The sequence below is a fragment of the Neolamprologus multifasciatus genome, chromosome 6, assembly GCF_963576455.1.
Source record: "Neolamprologus multifasciatus chromosome 6, fNeoMul1.2, whole genome shotgun sequence".
Classification (NCBI taxonomy): Eukaryota; Metazoa; Chordata; class Actinopteri; order Cichliformes; family Cichlidae; genus Neolamprologus; species Neolamprologus multifasciatus.
The window spans coordinates 24,191,654-24,206,316 of record NC_140444.1 but is presented as its reverse complement, the minus strand read 5'-3'; the positions used below and the strand labels follow the sequence as shown (position 1 = coordinate 24,206,316).

At 42.9% G+C, this 14,663-nt stretch overlaps 1 protein-coding gene across 2 annotated transcripts in view; it reads right to left on the bottom strand.

The window, feature by feature from the left end:
* Positions 1–3,732: 3,732 nt before the first annotated feature.
* Positions 3,733–14,663, bottom strand: part of cntln (centlein, centrosomal protein) — a 95,101-nt gene continuing 84,170 nt past the window's right edge. For both annotated transcript variants that reach the window (XM_085162089.1, XM_085162088.1), the window contains one exon: positions 3,733–4,560. In XM_085162089.1, coding sequence (XP_085018215.1) covers positions 4,450–4,560 — 111 coding nt within the window. In that variant the 3' untranslated portion in view covers positions 3,733–4,449. The remainder of the gene's footprint in view (positions 4,561–14,663) is intronic.

Here is a 14,663-nt window from a genome sequence, read left to right as displayed (position 1 = left end):
GTATCCTTTATGAACCTGTATGTGTTTGTGTGTGTGTGCAGGTGTTAATAAGAAAAACAAAAAATGGACTGACTTCTACAGCAGACCAGGGGTCATTTGTCACACATATGCCAGTCATGCCACCAGAGACAAACAGCTAACATAAGCCAGGCTGTAGTCATGTGTTTGGGGGTCTCATAAGGTCCACCAATCCCCACGTCATCTCGCTCCACTCAAACATGCTAATGTACCTGTGCTCTGCTCTAATTGGTCCCAGTGATGCTCGCCCTGCTCCACCTGTGTTCATGGGAAGCCTCCAGTCAGTCCTGCAGTCAGGCCCCCGCCACTGCATGCGAGTGCGCAGAGCTAATATTATGCAAACAAACACTTTGTTGTTTGGCACTTCGTGCACCGACCCGCCACTGTGGAAGAAAGGGAGAAAGTAAGTAAAGGGAAATAGAGAAAGGAACAAGGGGTGTATGAGTAGGGGTGGTGGTGGTGCTAGAATTCATTAGTGTGATTACCTGAGGTGTGCTACTTTACAGGGGGTAATCTGCCTGCCTGCTTCATACCCTCCAAACTTCAGCCAGTCCGCTAATGAGCGCTTGGAAAAGTTAGTCAAGGTGGAGAGGTGCTTTGAGGGGCTGTGCACCTTAGACTAAGGTGTTATTATATATGCCGGAGCAGAAAACAAAGGATGGATGCCTATTTTGTAACAGAGGATAAATGAAGACTGGTAATGTTTTGATACACGTGGAAAAAATGGTGTAACAAACAGTGGGCCGACTGATGAGGTTGAAACCTCAGGACAAAAAACTGGCACGTTTAAAGGTCGAAATGTCTGACAAATTAGACATATAGTACACTTTGATGTGAACTATCACGAATATTTTCAACGTCATTTGAGGCAACATCCCACACTAATCAAAAGGACACCAGAGGGTTCAGGGAATCTCACTGAAGAGCCACTTCTCTCTGAGGTATTGTCGAGGACAGCGGCTTCGGTCCTGTGCTGTAAGAGTAGGTGGATTAGAGATGGGATCAAGCCCTGTCTCATTCCCCCCCTTTTTCCTCTCTCTTTTTTCACGGCAGAAGCTTTGGCCATGGCTTTAGAGAGACAGCTGCCATGAACAAAGCTCAGGACAGTCCACTGGGGACAGAGAAAGTACGAGTGTCAAAGAACAATAAAAGTGCTGGAAGAGCTTGGCTACGGTGGAGCAGCCAAACGACGGGGAGGGAGAAAAACCACAAAAAAAATACAGGATATACAGTATATACACTACATATTAGATAGATGGATTCTGTAACTTTCCCCTTCCTCTCACCCTGTGGCTCTGCTTCATCACACAGCATCAAAACATAGCTTTATTCCCAGGAGTGGCTTGCCTTTTTATCTGCTCCCTAGCTTCCCACGGCGGGCCGCATCCACCCATAATCTGCTGCTGTTTCATGTCTGGAGCACAGAAGAGAAGGATAAGGGACTTGTTCAAGTGAAGATCAATGAGGCTGTACACACAGCACACGTGCATCAGGACACACTGAGAATGTTTTCCTTTTTCTTCTTTGTAAAGTGCCATATGATGCAACATTAAAAGAACATTATATATGGATACACTGATAAGACGAGTCTGAGAGTTTTAACAGAAATTACTATTAGGCTGAGATGTGGCACGATTTGTGTCATACGCCCTGTAAACCCCATCTACCTTTTTATTACTGAACCATCTCTCTGTGGATCAAACACGGAGGACTAACACAATGAACAACTGTAAACATGCTGCATTATACATTTGTTGAAAACACATTTGGCTGTATGTCACAAGCACCTTGTTATTTTAGACTGTGCCAAACGCCTGTGCCGGCAAAAATCAAAGCAGTCTGATGTATTGGCAGCAATAGCTGGGGTGTGAAACTGTGTCAGCGAAGTAAAGGAAATCACCAGAGGCTATTTTCTGTTCGCTCCACAGCCGGCTGACGAGATCGGCAAGGACTAATTGTGTATCAGATGGAGGCAGAAGAAATTCTCAGTTTGCGCGTTACTTTTCTTTGTACTTAGGTCTACCCGCCTTCCCACCCAAGTGGCACAGACTCACCAGACAAAGGGAACTTAAAAGTACCAGAAAGACAGCCCTGGGACAAACAACACACATGCACAGAAATCCTCGATGAACCCCAAAGCCAACCTGTAACCCTAACCCTCTTCTATCCCTCCAGGAACGATCTCCTGTAGGAAATCAGTGGAAAGAAAATATACATGAAAGTTGGATTTAAAAAGAGCAGGGAGGGAAAGAGATAAAGATAGAGTGAAAATGACACCGCGATTGTGTTGGAATGAATAAAAGGGGAAGGGAGAGAAACTTTGCATTTGGAACTACTGATCAAAGTAATTCCCACAGGAAACCTCTCTTAATGAGAGCTGTACAAGAAAAGAAGGGTGGAAGACAAGGAGAGAGTGAAAGAGAAGAAGAGTATGGCACGCCATTCCTACACAGAGGAGGGAGAAAGAAAAGGGGAGATGAATCATACACAGCGCCTAGTGGAAGAAATGAGCGTGTGTGTGCGCATTGGATGGGGGTGGTGGTTATTTGAAGGGTGTTTTCAAGATCATTTTAACATCTTCACTGAGGGAGCGTCAGAGGCAAGGCCAGGTTAATTAAACCCAAGGGAGTACCAGCTGAGGGGCCCCGCATTTGAATATGTCACAGAAATAGTGCGAGCGCGTCAGCCGAGGCCGGATAGCAGGTTTCGGTGAGCAAATATGTTGACTGTGCATTACACGCTACGAGGAAGAGGGAGAAATAGAGACAGACAGCGGAGGGGTAGGGCAGGGCCATGCAGGAGGGGGTCTCTGTGATGTTTTGCTTTTCTTTACCCACGGTGCCACCGGATTTCTCTGAGTTATTAATGTTTGTCATTAGCTCCATTACGCTGGAGGACAGTGACAGGAAAAGAGAGTGAAGAAATTTATATGGGACAAATATTGACAATAGCCTGCCCATGGGTATTGGAGAAGAAGAAAAGATGCAAACTATGTTAATGAATGGTAATTAACCACTAGGGTTCGTCTCTCCTGGATCCCAGCTAAATTGGTCCCTGAGTTGCAGCTAGAGACAGTCCTGGCCTAATCCTTTATTATAAAAAGATAAAGGAAAACGACATCATTAGCATATATTTGAGAAGGAGGTGGGGGGTTGGTGGGGGGGATTAAAAAGTGGAATTATTTCTTTTTAATTCCTGAACGGAGGATCCTTCGTGCCACTGTTTATTACACATAATAAAAAGAAAGGAGGAAAGTGGTTATTCAAAAAAAAAGGGAAAAGAAGAAGCAATTTCAAAGGAGGTGTGTGGGTCTCCTGAGTGGGATGCAAACTCAAGGACAGAGACCTGGATCGTGGTTTAATATTCAAAATGAATAATAAGAGAGGGAGGACAAGGGAAACAGATAAAAGGAAGTGGAGGTAGCTGTGTCAAGGATGGAACCACTCCTCTTGTGCACCACGGCTCTGTGTGTGTGCGTGTGTGTGCTCATCCTGACCCTTACTAATGATGTCAGCAGCAGGGGCCACTTGTTACAGACAGGAACCATGCCAACAGGCAGCTGTCAATCATAAGAGAGGTGCGAGAACCCCGCAGTCCAGCAGAGCATCCTCAGTCACCATCACACTCTGACTGACACTCCTTTGAACTGCCAGAACAAGCAAAGTACGAGAGCACAGCAAAGCAAACGACAGCGACCATCACAAAAAGGCAGTCTTTAGAAGTTAAAAGGGCTTTTATTTCGGAAATCAAGTAAATGTTTATTAAACAAAATGGTAAAAAAAAAAAAATCAAGCAATACTTAATATAATTACATAACAAAATAAAAGATTAGAAGCTTTAACAATCTCCTTCAGAAATAAATACTTGCAGTGCATTTCATAAACAGATGAGGCTTCAACCACTGAACTGGATCTGAGGGTAATGCATTCTGGAGCTCCTTGCAGTGAATATTCTGCTCTCTCTTGCTTTGGACTTTCCTAAAGTGTCGACTAGGCATGCATAGGTCAAGTCCCTGCAACCTAAAAGTTCTTGAGGTGCCAAATAAATTAGAGGGAAAGGGGTAAAAGAAAGTTTAAAAAAGTGTAATTTAAGCATTAGAGTAAGCATTTGCCTTATCACCCCAGGTCTGCGTTGAGAGCGGAGGAGAGTGGCTGCACTGTAAATTAGCTTGGCACTAAAGGGCCCTGTCTGATAGACATAGTGCAGTGAGTGCTAACACAGATGTCGAGGGCTCATTTACAAAAGCTGGGGTGCTGCGTTGAGCCAGTGGCCCAGAGTGAGTCGACAGCGCTTTTCTCACAAATATTGGTTCTGCTGCCCCGGCCCAGCTTGGCTCAGCCCGGCTCCCACCGAGTAGGAGCTGGGGAGGGAGAGAAGAAGGGAGGGAGGAAAAGAAGAGGATGACAGTTTTCCCAGCCTCAGCCCAGGGAGTCAGGCTTTTTCGCTGACTGGTGTTGTGAGCGTGGCCAGCTCTTCTGTCAGCACTTTCCTCTCCTTCATCTTCAAGCGCACAGCCTCCATTAGCTGGCCGGCAGAGGGGATCTGCAGGGGAGGGGAAGCACAGAAAAAAGGGTGTGGGGGTGGCGGTAGAAGGGGAAGAGAAAATGAGGAAAACACGCACAAAAGCACAAGTATTAAAAAATAAAATCTGATTTTTTTATATATCTATCCAGCTATATATATATATATATATATATATATATGTATTTTTTTTTACACCTGGCAGCCTGTTTGCTGTTTTATGAAATAAGAGAAGGGGCCAAAACGGGGCCTCAGGATTTGTGAAATTTCTCAGGGAACAGCCACTTTGAGATAAAGTAAATCACAAAGCAGCCTACACAGCAGTAGCCCAACTCCACAGCTCACTTTTATTAAACTTCCATTTTTGACCAGTGAGAATGCACAATACTGGAGTATTAGGAAAAAGTTCATGTTTTTTTTTCAAGCCAGCTGTAAAAAACATTCACATGTTAACTTAAACAGGTCTGCTGTTTTTTCCCGTCCACACCAGCAGAGGTATGGTATCCCAACATTGATCCTGAACATTTTCCCCAATACATGACGGTCCACTGTGGACAGGAAAAACTCTATGTAAATATATATTTTTTTTAACATAATACTACAATAAACAATAAACAAACAATAAAACCACACGTTAAAAATCTGTATATCTACACGTTTGAGTGACAGAAAGTGCCTAATTGTGAGACGAACCGGTATTGGTTTAAATTTTGAAATGTCATTTTTCCTCGAACAGTCAGGGCAGATGGCCGCCCCTCCCTGAGCCTGGTTCTGCCGGAGGTTTCTTTCTGTTAAAAGAGTTTTTCCAACCCACTGTTGCCAATCGCTTGCTCAAAGGGGGTCTGATTGTATGATTGTTGAGGTTCTCTCTGTATTACAGTAGGATCGTTACCTAACAATATAAAGCCCCTGGAGGTGACTGTTGTTGTGATTTGGTGCTACATAAAAAAATGAACCGAATTAATGTTTCTTGTGAGTAGTGCTCTAAAAGAGTAATTTTATCCTGTAACTGTAAAAAAACAAAAAAAAACAACAAAAAACACCACCCACAATCTTGTTTTCATGAGTCTAAAGAGACAATACATTTTCCCAGAAGCTTTATCCATTTTTTCCTTATTTTGCCTCTAGGCATAATTAGCACCAATGGTAAAAATTTAAAGTATTGCTTTTTGTGTGCGTCACTGGATTGAATCTATACCAGGAAGAGGAAAGGATGAGAACTGATGCTGATTAATTCATATATGTGAAAACAAAGAATTGGCAGGTTCCTCCTCAGAGTACTGGGTAATTTTGTTTTTCTTCCTCATCGACAGGAGGATTTGATTTGAATGTGCACCGGCTCACCCATACATATTCCCCTTAAGTTATGCAATGCTTTTTATAGGCACATTTTGTAAGCAAGGGAAGCATGATATTTCCCTGACCAATTTACCAAGTCCCATAGCATGAAGTGAGAAGGGGACAGGACAGATGTGATTATTTCATAAAAGAGAATGTGAAAACAAGAGCCCTCGAACTACACACAGAAGCAGAAAGAAGAAAAAAAACTGTAAAATATGATCTTGATTAAGCAAACAGTAACAGAGAAACCTCCAGGTTTGAAAAATGAAGTTGAGGTTGTTCTGAGCACCACTTGAGGCTGGTGCCAAAGTGCAGCTCCATTGATTCCCATGTTAAACCCTTATTTGTTTATTTTTTTCTCTTGGTTACAACTCTATGGATGGTATGTCAGCACTCAGACTCCTTATAATGTGTGTGAGTGCTGACATAGGTAGTTGTAGTTGCTAGCTGTCTGATAGGTCACGTCTACTAATTCATTCAAAAACTGGGCTTCTTTACTGTCTTAAGAGCTAAAAAGTAAAGTGACTGGACTTCTTGAAGTTTGCAGAAGACCTTTCACCTGTTATCCATGAAGCTTTTTCAGTTCTAAAACCTAAAGGTGGAGAGCATTTAACTATTTAATCCGTAGTGGGGGTTGTCCCTTAGGAGGTGGTTGTTGACCCACTATTAATCATGAGTGTGAAGAAAGACATGGGTCATTACCACCAGAGGTTTTGGGTGAAACAACTTTGACACCGTTTTTTTTTTTTTTTTTTTAAATTGAGGTCACCTGACACAGGCGAGTGGGGGTTAAGATACTTGGTTAGGGATGTCAAGACTGCATTGTAGGTGGCTGACAGCTGGTGTAGTAAGTCACCACCTCTGTTGAATGATGTTCATACATTGATTACATCATTACATCAACGACATCGATGGCCTCTTTTGCTTTCAAACTCTGTCTTCTCTGTCTTGTCCTGTCAAGGTGGCTCTATGTTGTGCCATGCCACTGTGCTTGCAGTGTTGTGCTTTTTGGAGCATTTTAAAGTAATTATACAAATTTAATAGCAATATCTGTGCTTCAGTTTTGAGTTAAAGTCTAGTACTTTATTTGTATGTTACTTTGCGCTAATGTTCAGGTGTCTGTGTTGCAAGTATACAGTATAAAGATAAAATTTGCTAGCCAAGCCTGTCAGTATTAGCTGATAGCTCCCACCCACTGATCCATATGTGGTCAACAAGATGGTGACAGTTTGCAGATGACGCTGGGATCCAAAATGGTACAAAAACCTAGTTTAAAACTTTTAGTACTCAGTTTCAAATACAGCTGGAGAGTGCGCATTAGAAACTCAAATATACACACACACGCAGTTCTCCTGCCCCTTGACACCTTCTCTTCTTAATTAAAGGTAAAAGAATCAGGGAACACAAGGCCGTATGTGCCAGGAAGTATGTGAGAAAGTGTGTGTGAGTGTGCACTTGTGCACGCGTGCACTGGGGAGTCAGTTCCAGCAGCACTGGATGCTTCAAACACACAGCATAACTCCTCAGAGAACCACTACACTGAAGTAACTGCTGAGACATCTCCCTCTGCCTCTGTCCTCCAGAGAGAGCTCACTCTCTCTGTTTCACACACACTCACATTTCTTAATAAGCTAATTGCACTTAGCGCCACTAACTATGCAAACAAACGCACTAAAATAGAGACACAGCCACAACACGGGGCTCTGTGGGATAGCAAAGTGGGAGACTGGATCATTAAAAGTCCCGATGTGGGAATACGAGTAAACAACACTAACAGGTAAACATGATCTAGATAAACCTAACATTAAGTGAGATTTAGGCCTAAAAAGATGCTGAATGTATGCAACAAAGTCAATGTCCTTTCAATTCCTTCATTTTAAAAACTTATTTTTGGCAGTCTTTTTCTCAGACAGGAACAAAAAGAAAAAACAAAGGACACCGTGAACCTTTCTGCCACTCATCACAGGTATCATCGCTTAAAACAAGGCATTACCCATTTGAACTCATGAGAAATTCAAGGAACAGATTCTGTATAAACACGAGTAGGTACACAAAAACCATCAACAAGATTATAAAGCTTTTTGAGTGTTGATGTAATGAAGTGTGTGTGTGTGTGTGTGTGTGTGTGTGTGTGTATTGTGCAAATTTGTCTCTTGGCTGATATTCAATTTCAATGAAAATGCCTTAATTTTGATTGTTTCTTACACTAGCAGATTCTGACACAAGAAAACACAAGTGCTCACAAATGGGACAAGCAGCACTATCATTCTCTTTCATCTGACTGCCACATTAGCTCGGGACTGATACCCTGCAGGATGGTTGGAGGTAAGCTGTGATGCAGCTGCTCTGGCTGGATCCCCTGGGCTGCTTAAGGCGGTGTTAAGAACTGGCACTAATGTTATGCTACAGTTGATTTAGCTGGGCCCCTGTCCCCTTTGGCGGAGCTAGCAAGCACCAGCAACACAACGGCTGTTTTGCAAGAGGCCCTGTCCCCTTTGGCAACACTAAAATAGCTACTGTAGCATTAAGCCATGCTAACTCGCATCCATTACTATTCAACAGGCCCTGCAGAGCCGACCTTTTGTCTATGTATGATTTCATGAACATGTTTCAGGAGTGAACTGACGTGCAAAGCCACTGACACTGACAAGTTTGTGGGGGTATACGTGTGTGAGTGTGTGTGGACAAGGACAGGGGCTGCAAGCAAAAGGTGTTTTTATAAGCCAATTAAATGACACTGCTATGCTATAGCCTGGGGCACACCTCAAGGCAACAAGCAGCTCAAAGTTTCCGCACTCCAGCGACGCTGGTCTGGTAGTGGCATTACACAAAAACTTTTTTTTAAAAAATAAAAGATCAATCATTCCACCTCTTTTGTCTTCTCCCTCGGAATGGGTTAACACAATTATTTCCAAGGGCCCAATTTGGTTTCAGAGATTGTGTCAGATGGCTGGATATCTGAATGAATAGAAATGTGGAGGAAGGAGAGGCTTGCAGAGCCTAAAAGGAAATACAAGAGGACCTTAGCAAGGAGGATTCTTAGTTATTCACGAGCTATTGTCAATGTAACTGCAATAGTCATGTATATTTAATAATGTAGATGTTGCCACTGAACTCCAGTACTCTGCTATGCAAACAACATTTAGGTCCTTGAAAAATCTTCAAGGAGTGTGCATATCGGCAGCTGTAAAAACCAAAACTTTCATACAGTTTGTACGTTTATACATAATAAAGCCAGTGTGCACTACTGATATGAGCCAACTGTTAAATAAATAAATAAATAAATGAAGAAGTGAGTGCTATGATAGGCTTTCTTGGGGTATGAAGGGAAACCTGCTGGACATCTTTGTCTCTGGCTAGTGAGTCATCTCCAATCTAGGCCACTAGTCAAGGTAAGGGAGAAGTAGTTACAGTAGTTTTATAACAGAGGGGGGTGGAAACAGCTCTTTGATCTCTGATCTTCTCACTTTTGTTTGAAAATCAAATTTATCAGACGGGGGAATAACAACAACAACAACATGATAAATAGATTTAAAAAAGCACAAAGGCACCGTACTTGCATTTGATTATCTCCAATAATGAATATGTCACATTTGCAAAGAGGGGCTCAGGTAAGAAAATCACTAAAGCACCGACGAGCCTATTCTCTTGCTCTCCTTCGTAATTACCTACCCCAGCAGCATAGCAGATCCCTCGCTTTTCTCCCCTTTAGGCCACTGGAGACTGATATGAAAGGGAATTGGACACTTGGGGCCACAAATACTGTAATTAAAAATCTCTCCTTTTCTTGATACGTTGTTTGCAAACATCATTTCAGAGCGCAACATGCATTTGTTAGGGATCTGACCTAAATACACCCTAGATTAAACATAGGAAAGCACCCGGTCTTTGTTTCAGGTTCATACTCATTAGGTGTGAAAATGAGGTGATTCAGGCATGATTGGGGTATAAATATAGAAAGGTGATATCCATACAAAACAGATGCAACCTTTGGGTGGAATTCAGGAACCCAGAACATGGCTATGTAACAGTTATGGCTCATCGGTCAAGGTAATGCACTGGGAAGGGGTTGCAGTCAGGAAAAGTGGCTGTGCTGGCAGCAAGCTGTCACAAAATAAAAAGCTGCTAAGACTTACCAGCTTCTAGTGTGGGTTCAGAGGGAAGGCAACGCATCTAGCCATCAGTTCAGTGTAGATAATTTTTCTATATTAACTTAAAAGTTCCTGATTACGCTTTTACTTATTTTCTTTCATACATAAACCATTACCGATGGTGGACTCATTATTATTCAATAATGAGATAGAATAATCGCTGTGAATCCTTATCTAAAGAGATTATTTCTACTATTGGCTTTGTGTGATGTCAATGAGAGTGTATATCTTTAATAGGGTCATTTCAGGTACACAGCTCTGGTGTGTACCTGAGATTACCAGCAGCAGTCAAACTTAAAGGAGAATTGTCCTAATAGGAGAAGAACTAAAATACCTCCTTTCAGACAGAGGATAAACTGTAAATAATGCAAGCTACTGGGGTACAGTTAGAAATGAGCAGAACAACTGCCCCGTTAGTCTACTGTGCCCATCAGCAGACTAAATCGCCCTTGGATACAATCAGTAACATTTAAATCACCAAAAAGGCTTCAAGAAATCTTTTTTCACCTTGCCCCTCAACTTTAACTAAAATTGAGTACTTAAGTGGGCTGGACCAGTGAAACTACATGACAAACATGCAAACTTTCTGGCATTTCATTGCCCAGACTGTCCCACAATTATAAAACATTTTTATTAATTCAAAGAAAAGTTCATTTTTTCCACAAACCCACTGTAAAAGTTATGAAAATGCATTTAAAAGTTCTACATCTATGTACTCTTTGTTGAGTCATCATGGGGCAAGATGGTAGTCTTTAACCAGGCAGGTTCTGGCCTTCTGTTCAACACCCCTGCTCTGTTATCTGGACAAAAGCAGTAGCCATCTGCAAATTAGACCTAGAGGACGCCCTCTTTACACTGGCTTCCAATTGAATTCAGGATCCGTTTTAAAGCCCTTTTATTGGTTTTTAAATCTCTAAATAGTCTGGCACCTCTTTATTTGTCTGACTTGTTGAAGCCCCACGTCCCCACTCGTTCCCTTTGGTCAGCTGAGCAGTTGCTGCTTTCGGTCCCAACGTCACAGCTGAAACTTAGAGGAGACCGAGCGTTCTCTGTTGCTGCGCCGATGCTTTGGAATAACCTTCCTCTTCATATTAGACATGCTACATCAGTGCAAAGTTTTTATTAAAAACCTATTTTTATTCCCTGGCTTTTAACTCTGTGGGTAACTGATATTTTTTATTTTTTAAATTTTATTGCTATGTCTGGTTTTATCACTATGTGCATATTAGTATTGTACAGCACTTTGGTCTACCAGGTGTGTTTTTAAAGTGCTATATAAATAAATAAATAAATGATGATGATGATGATGATGATGATGATGATGGAATCCCATGCCACAAAATTCCTGGCACGCAGTTTTGTGCTGATGTTAATGCCGGAAGAATTGTGGAACTGTGCAGTTACTGAATGAGATTGAGATGTTATTGAAAATGACCCATTCTTTCACAAATGTTTCGTGACTGTATGGCTACTTGCTCGGTAACACGTGAACTCAAAGATTAAGAGATGTGGCCCAATACTTGTTGTTCATGTAGTGCAAATTCAACAGCTTTAATCACCCAACCCATTAATGGCTAAGGAACATCAGCAAGAAGCTGCATCTGCAGTTTCTTTTTATCTGAAACGCAGGCTGAATAGGCCAGTAAACTCACAGAGCGCTCTGATACTAACAACAATAATATTAGTCTCCTCCTGGGAACCCCTTCACTGTTTCAGTGACACATTTACAGTACAAAGTCTCAACTCAAGTCCCCTCCACACACATACAAACATACTTACAGGGACCAAAAAGAGTGTCTGATTTAATTAGCTCAGTCATTAATTGGAGCTTAATTAGAGCCACTTTCCTTCAGAGAGAAGTGTGGGACTCAGGGCTGTTCCTTGTCATTACAGAGGCATAATGAGCCACACAACACAACACACTGCTCCTCACTCTCACAGCACCAACAACAACAGAAAAGTTTCAGAGTGCATGGAAACAGAGCCATAGATATTTTTAAAACCAAGGGTTAATGATGTAACACCTCATAGAAATACCAATATAGTGTGAAGCCTTTATAAGAAGTGACATGAAAAAAGTGCTATTTAATGCTATTTACCACTGTAGAAATAGGCTACAGGAAACCCTCCCGAAAGTTTGATACAGGTTTGAAATTACAGGAATTATTTCAGCCTTAGAGACCATCCATAAACGCCTTTGATGTTTTATAACAAGTCCAGTCCTGATTGGTCTGGCTTGTCTCTACCACTGTCTTAATGTAATGTTCACCTGCTTGTTATAGCTCGGAGGCTGATAAGAAGTGATGCTTGTACGTCTCCCTTGGGTGTGATTGTGAGGTAAATATTAGCAGGCCCTCAGCGCCACCCCATACCAGTAAACCAAACCACTGTCCTCTCATAAAGAAATCAACAGAGTCAATGACTTTTTAAATGTTATTATGCTGTCATGAGGCTTCAGATAGGTGTGTGTGTATACAAAATGAGTCTGAAAAATGATCTGGAGGGAACATGTGTGCTTGCGTGCATGTGCACACGCTTGCATGCACATGCTGCTCCTGTTCATTATTGGCCAGCAGCAGAAGGCAGTCATTTCCCTGTCTTCATAAAGACTTGGTCCATTAAATTCTACCTCCAGTCAATAATTAGGACTCCACAAATAAACCAAAGGCAATTAAATCAATGCTTCCCCGGGCCGGTACCTGGACCCCATGGCCCACATGGACACTCCATCTTCACCGCTGGCCTTATTCATGGTAGGCTGAGGTGGAGCCATATAGCACACCCCCTGGCCTGCTCATGATTATTAGACAGCATCGTCCCTTGATTCTGGCTATGGAGCGCCGCTTACGGTGGCTCTCTACTGAGAGGCGCAGGGTTTGATTTCATTAACTCACCAGTGGAGGTGAGAGATGAGAAAATGAATGCAATGTTTCATTTTGTTTTGAGTGGACATGTGGGGCAGGGGTGAGGGGGCTCCGGAAATCTATGGCACTTCTATGGCATGAAGGGAGCAGTAACCTCAACACATACACCATCACATATCATCAGGTCTGCAACACAGAGTTTGTTAGCGTACTGCCAACGCCTCTCTTTCTTGTTACGTTGACATGTGGCAGTGCATGACAGTGATTGTAAACAATGGCCCACACACAGACAAAGACGCACACATAGATACCTATCTTCGTATCCACACACACACACACACACACACACACACACACACACACACACACACACACACACACACACACAGAATGAGTGATGGGTTTGCCATTGACAGGGCCACTGAGATAATAAAGTGCTGTCCCACTGGCAGCTCCATTAAGCACCGACAGTGACAAGATGAGGCTGTCGTGAGTGTGGTGCACACACGAATATACACACACACACACATACACACACAGATGGACATATCCTCATCCTCTTCTGGTGACAGCCAGCCAGTTAAGGACATGGATCTCTCTCATCTTTCCTTTCACTGGGTCTATTTCTGTCTCTGTGTCTTTTTATTCGAGGAAGTGTGTATGAGTACTGCTCCGGGTAAGATCATATCGCTATTAGGGGAGTGTGTTATTAGTGTCACAGACAGGGTGACAGCCCAGGCCATTCCACTTCACAGATGTTCTGCTTGGTGAGCCTTTCATAAGCTATGACAGAGAGTCGAAAAACCAAGCGGGTACTTTACTGGAGTTCTTGAAGTGTATGCACTCACTAGAAAATGTTGGCTTCTCTGCAGCAGCCTTCACTTAGTGTAGGCTTGATATCACAGCGGTCTTAAACACATAAATTAAGAGATCTGCTTATGAAAAAACACTGATCTTTTGACATGCAAGATGTCCCACCAGGCGGCCCCAAATATATAGAAATATGAAAGAGAAAGGCAAAGACAGAGCCTGGTGTCCACTTAATATGACAATATGCTTTTAAAAACCAGACAGCGAGAAGAAACTGCATGATCGAGCCGAGAAGAAAAAATAAATAAACAAACAGCAAAAAAACCAAAAGAAAAAAAAAACAGAACAAGATGGACTTGAAAGGGGATAGAAAAAGTCTGTTTCAGTGAAGGGGGATGACTGCGGTGGTCCCAGTGGTCCCCACAGGGACCTGGGGGCGAGTCTCAGCCTTGTCATACTCCGCTTTTCTCCTCCTCCACTCTGCACACCAACTCCAGCCCCCCCCCCACCATCCCTGTTCTGCCCACGGAAAACGTCGATAGCAGGCTGCCGGTGCCGAGGTCTCTGGTGGACACTAGCTCATTCTCCCGGCATCGACAGGCCCGCCAAATCAATATTTAGTTCCCCACTAACAAGCTGCCTCGGGGTCTGAGCCAGAGAGAGAGAGAGAGAGCGAGAGAGAGAGAGAGAGAGAGAGAGAGTGAGTGAAGAATGCGGGACAGTGGAGGATGGCAGAGAGAGAGAACAGGGACTGAGAGCTGTCCAGCTAGAAGGGAAAAACATGGATTCAGTAGAGTGTTGTGTGTGTGTAAGTGTGGGAGGGGGAGAGGAAGGTGGAAAGGTCAGAAGAAGATCTGGGGAACAAGAGAACAGTGTCTGGTGTGTGTCGTGGTGCGGAGGCGACGCATGAGTGCCTGCGGCAGCCGCTGACAAGAACACAGACAAGACACACACACAT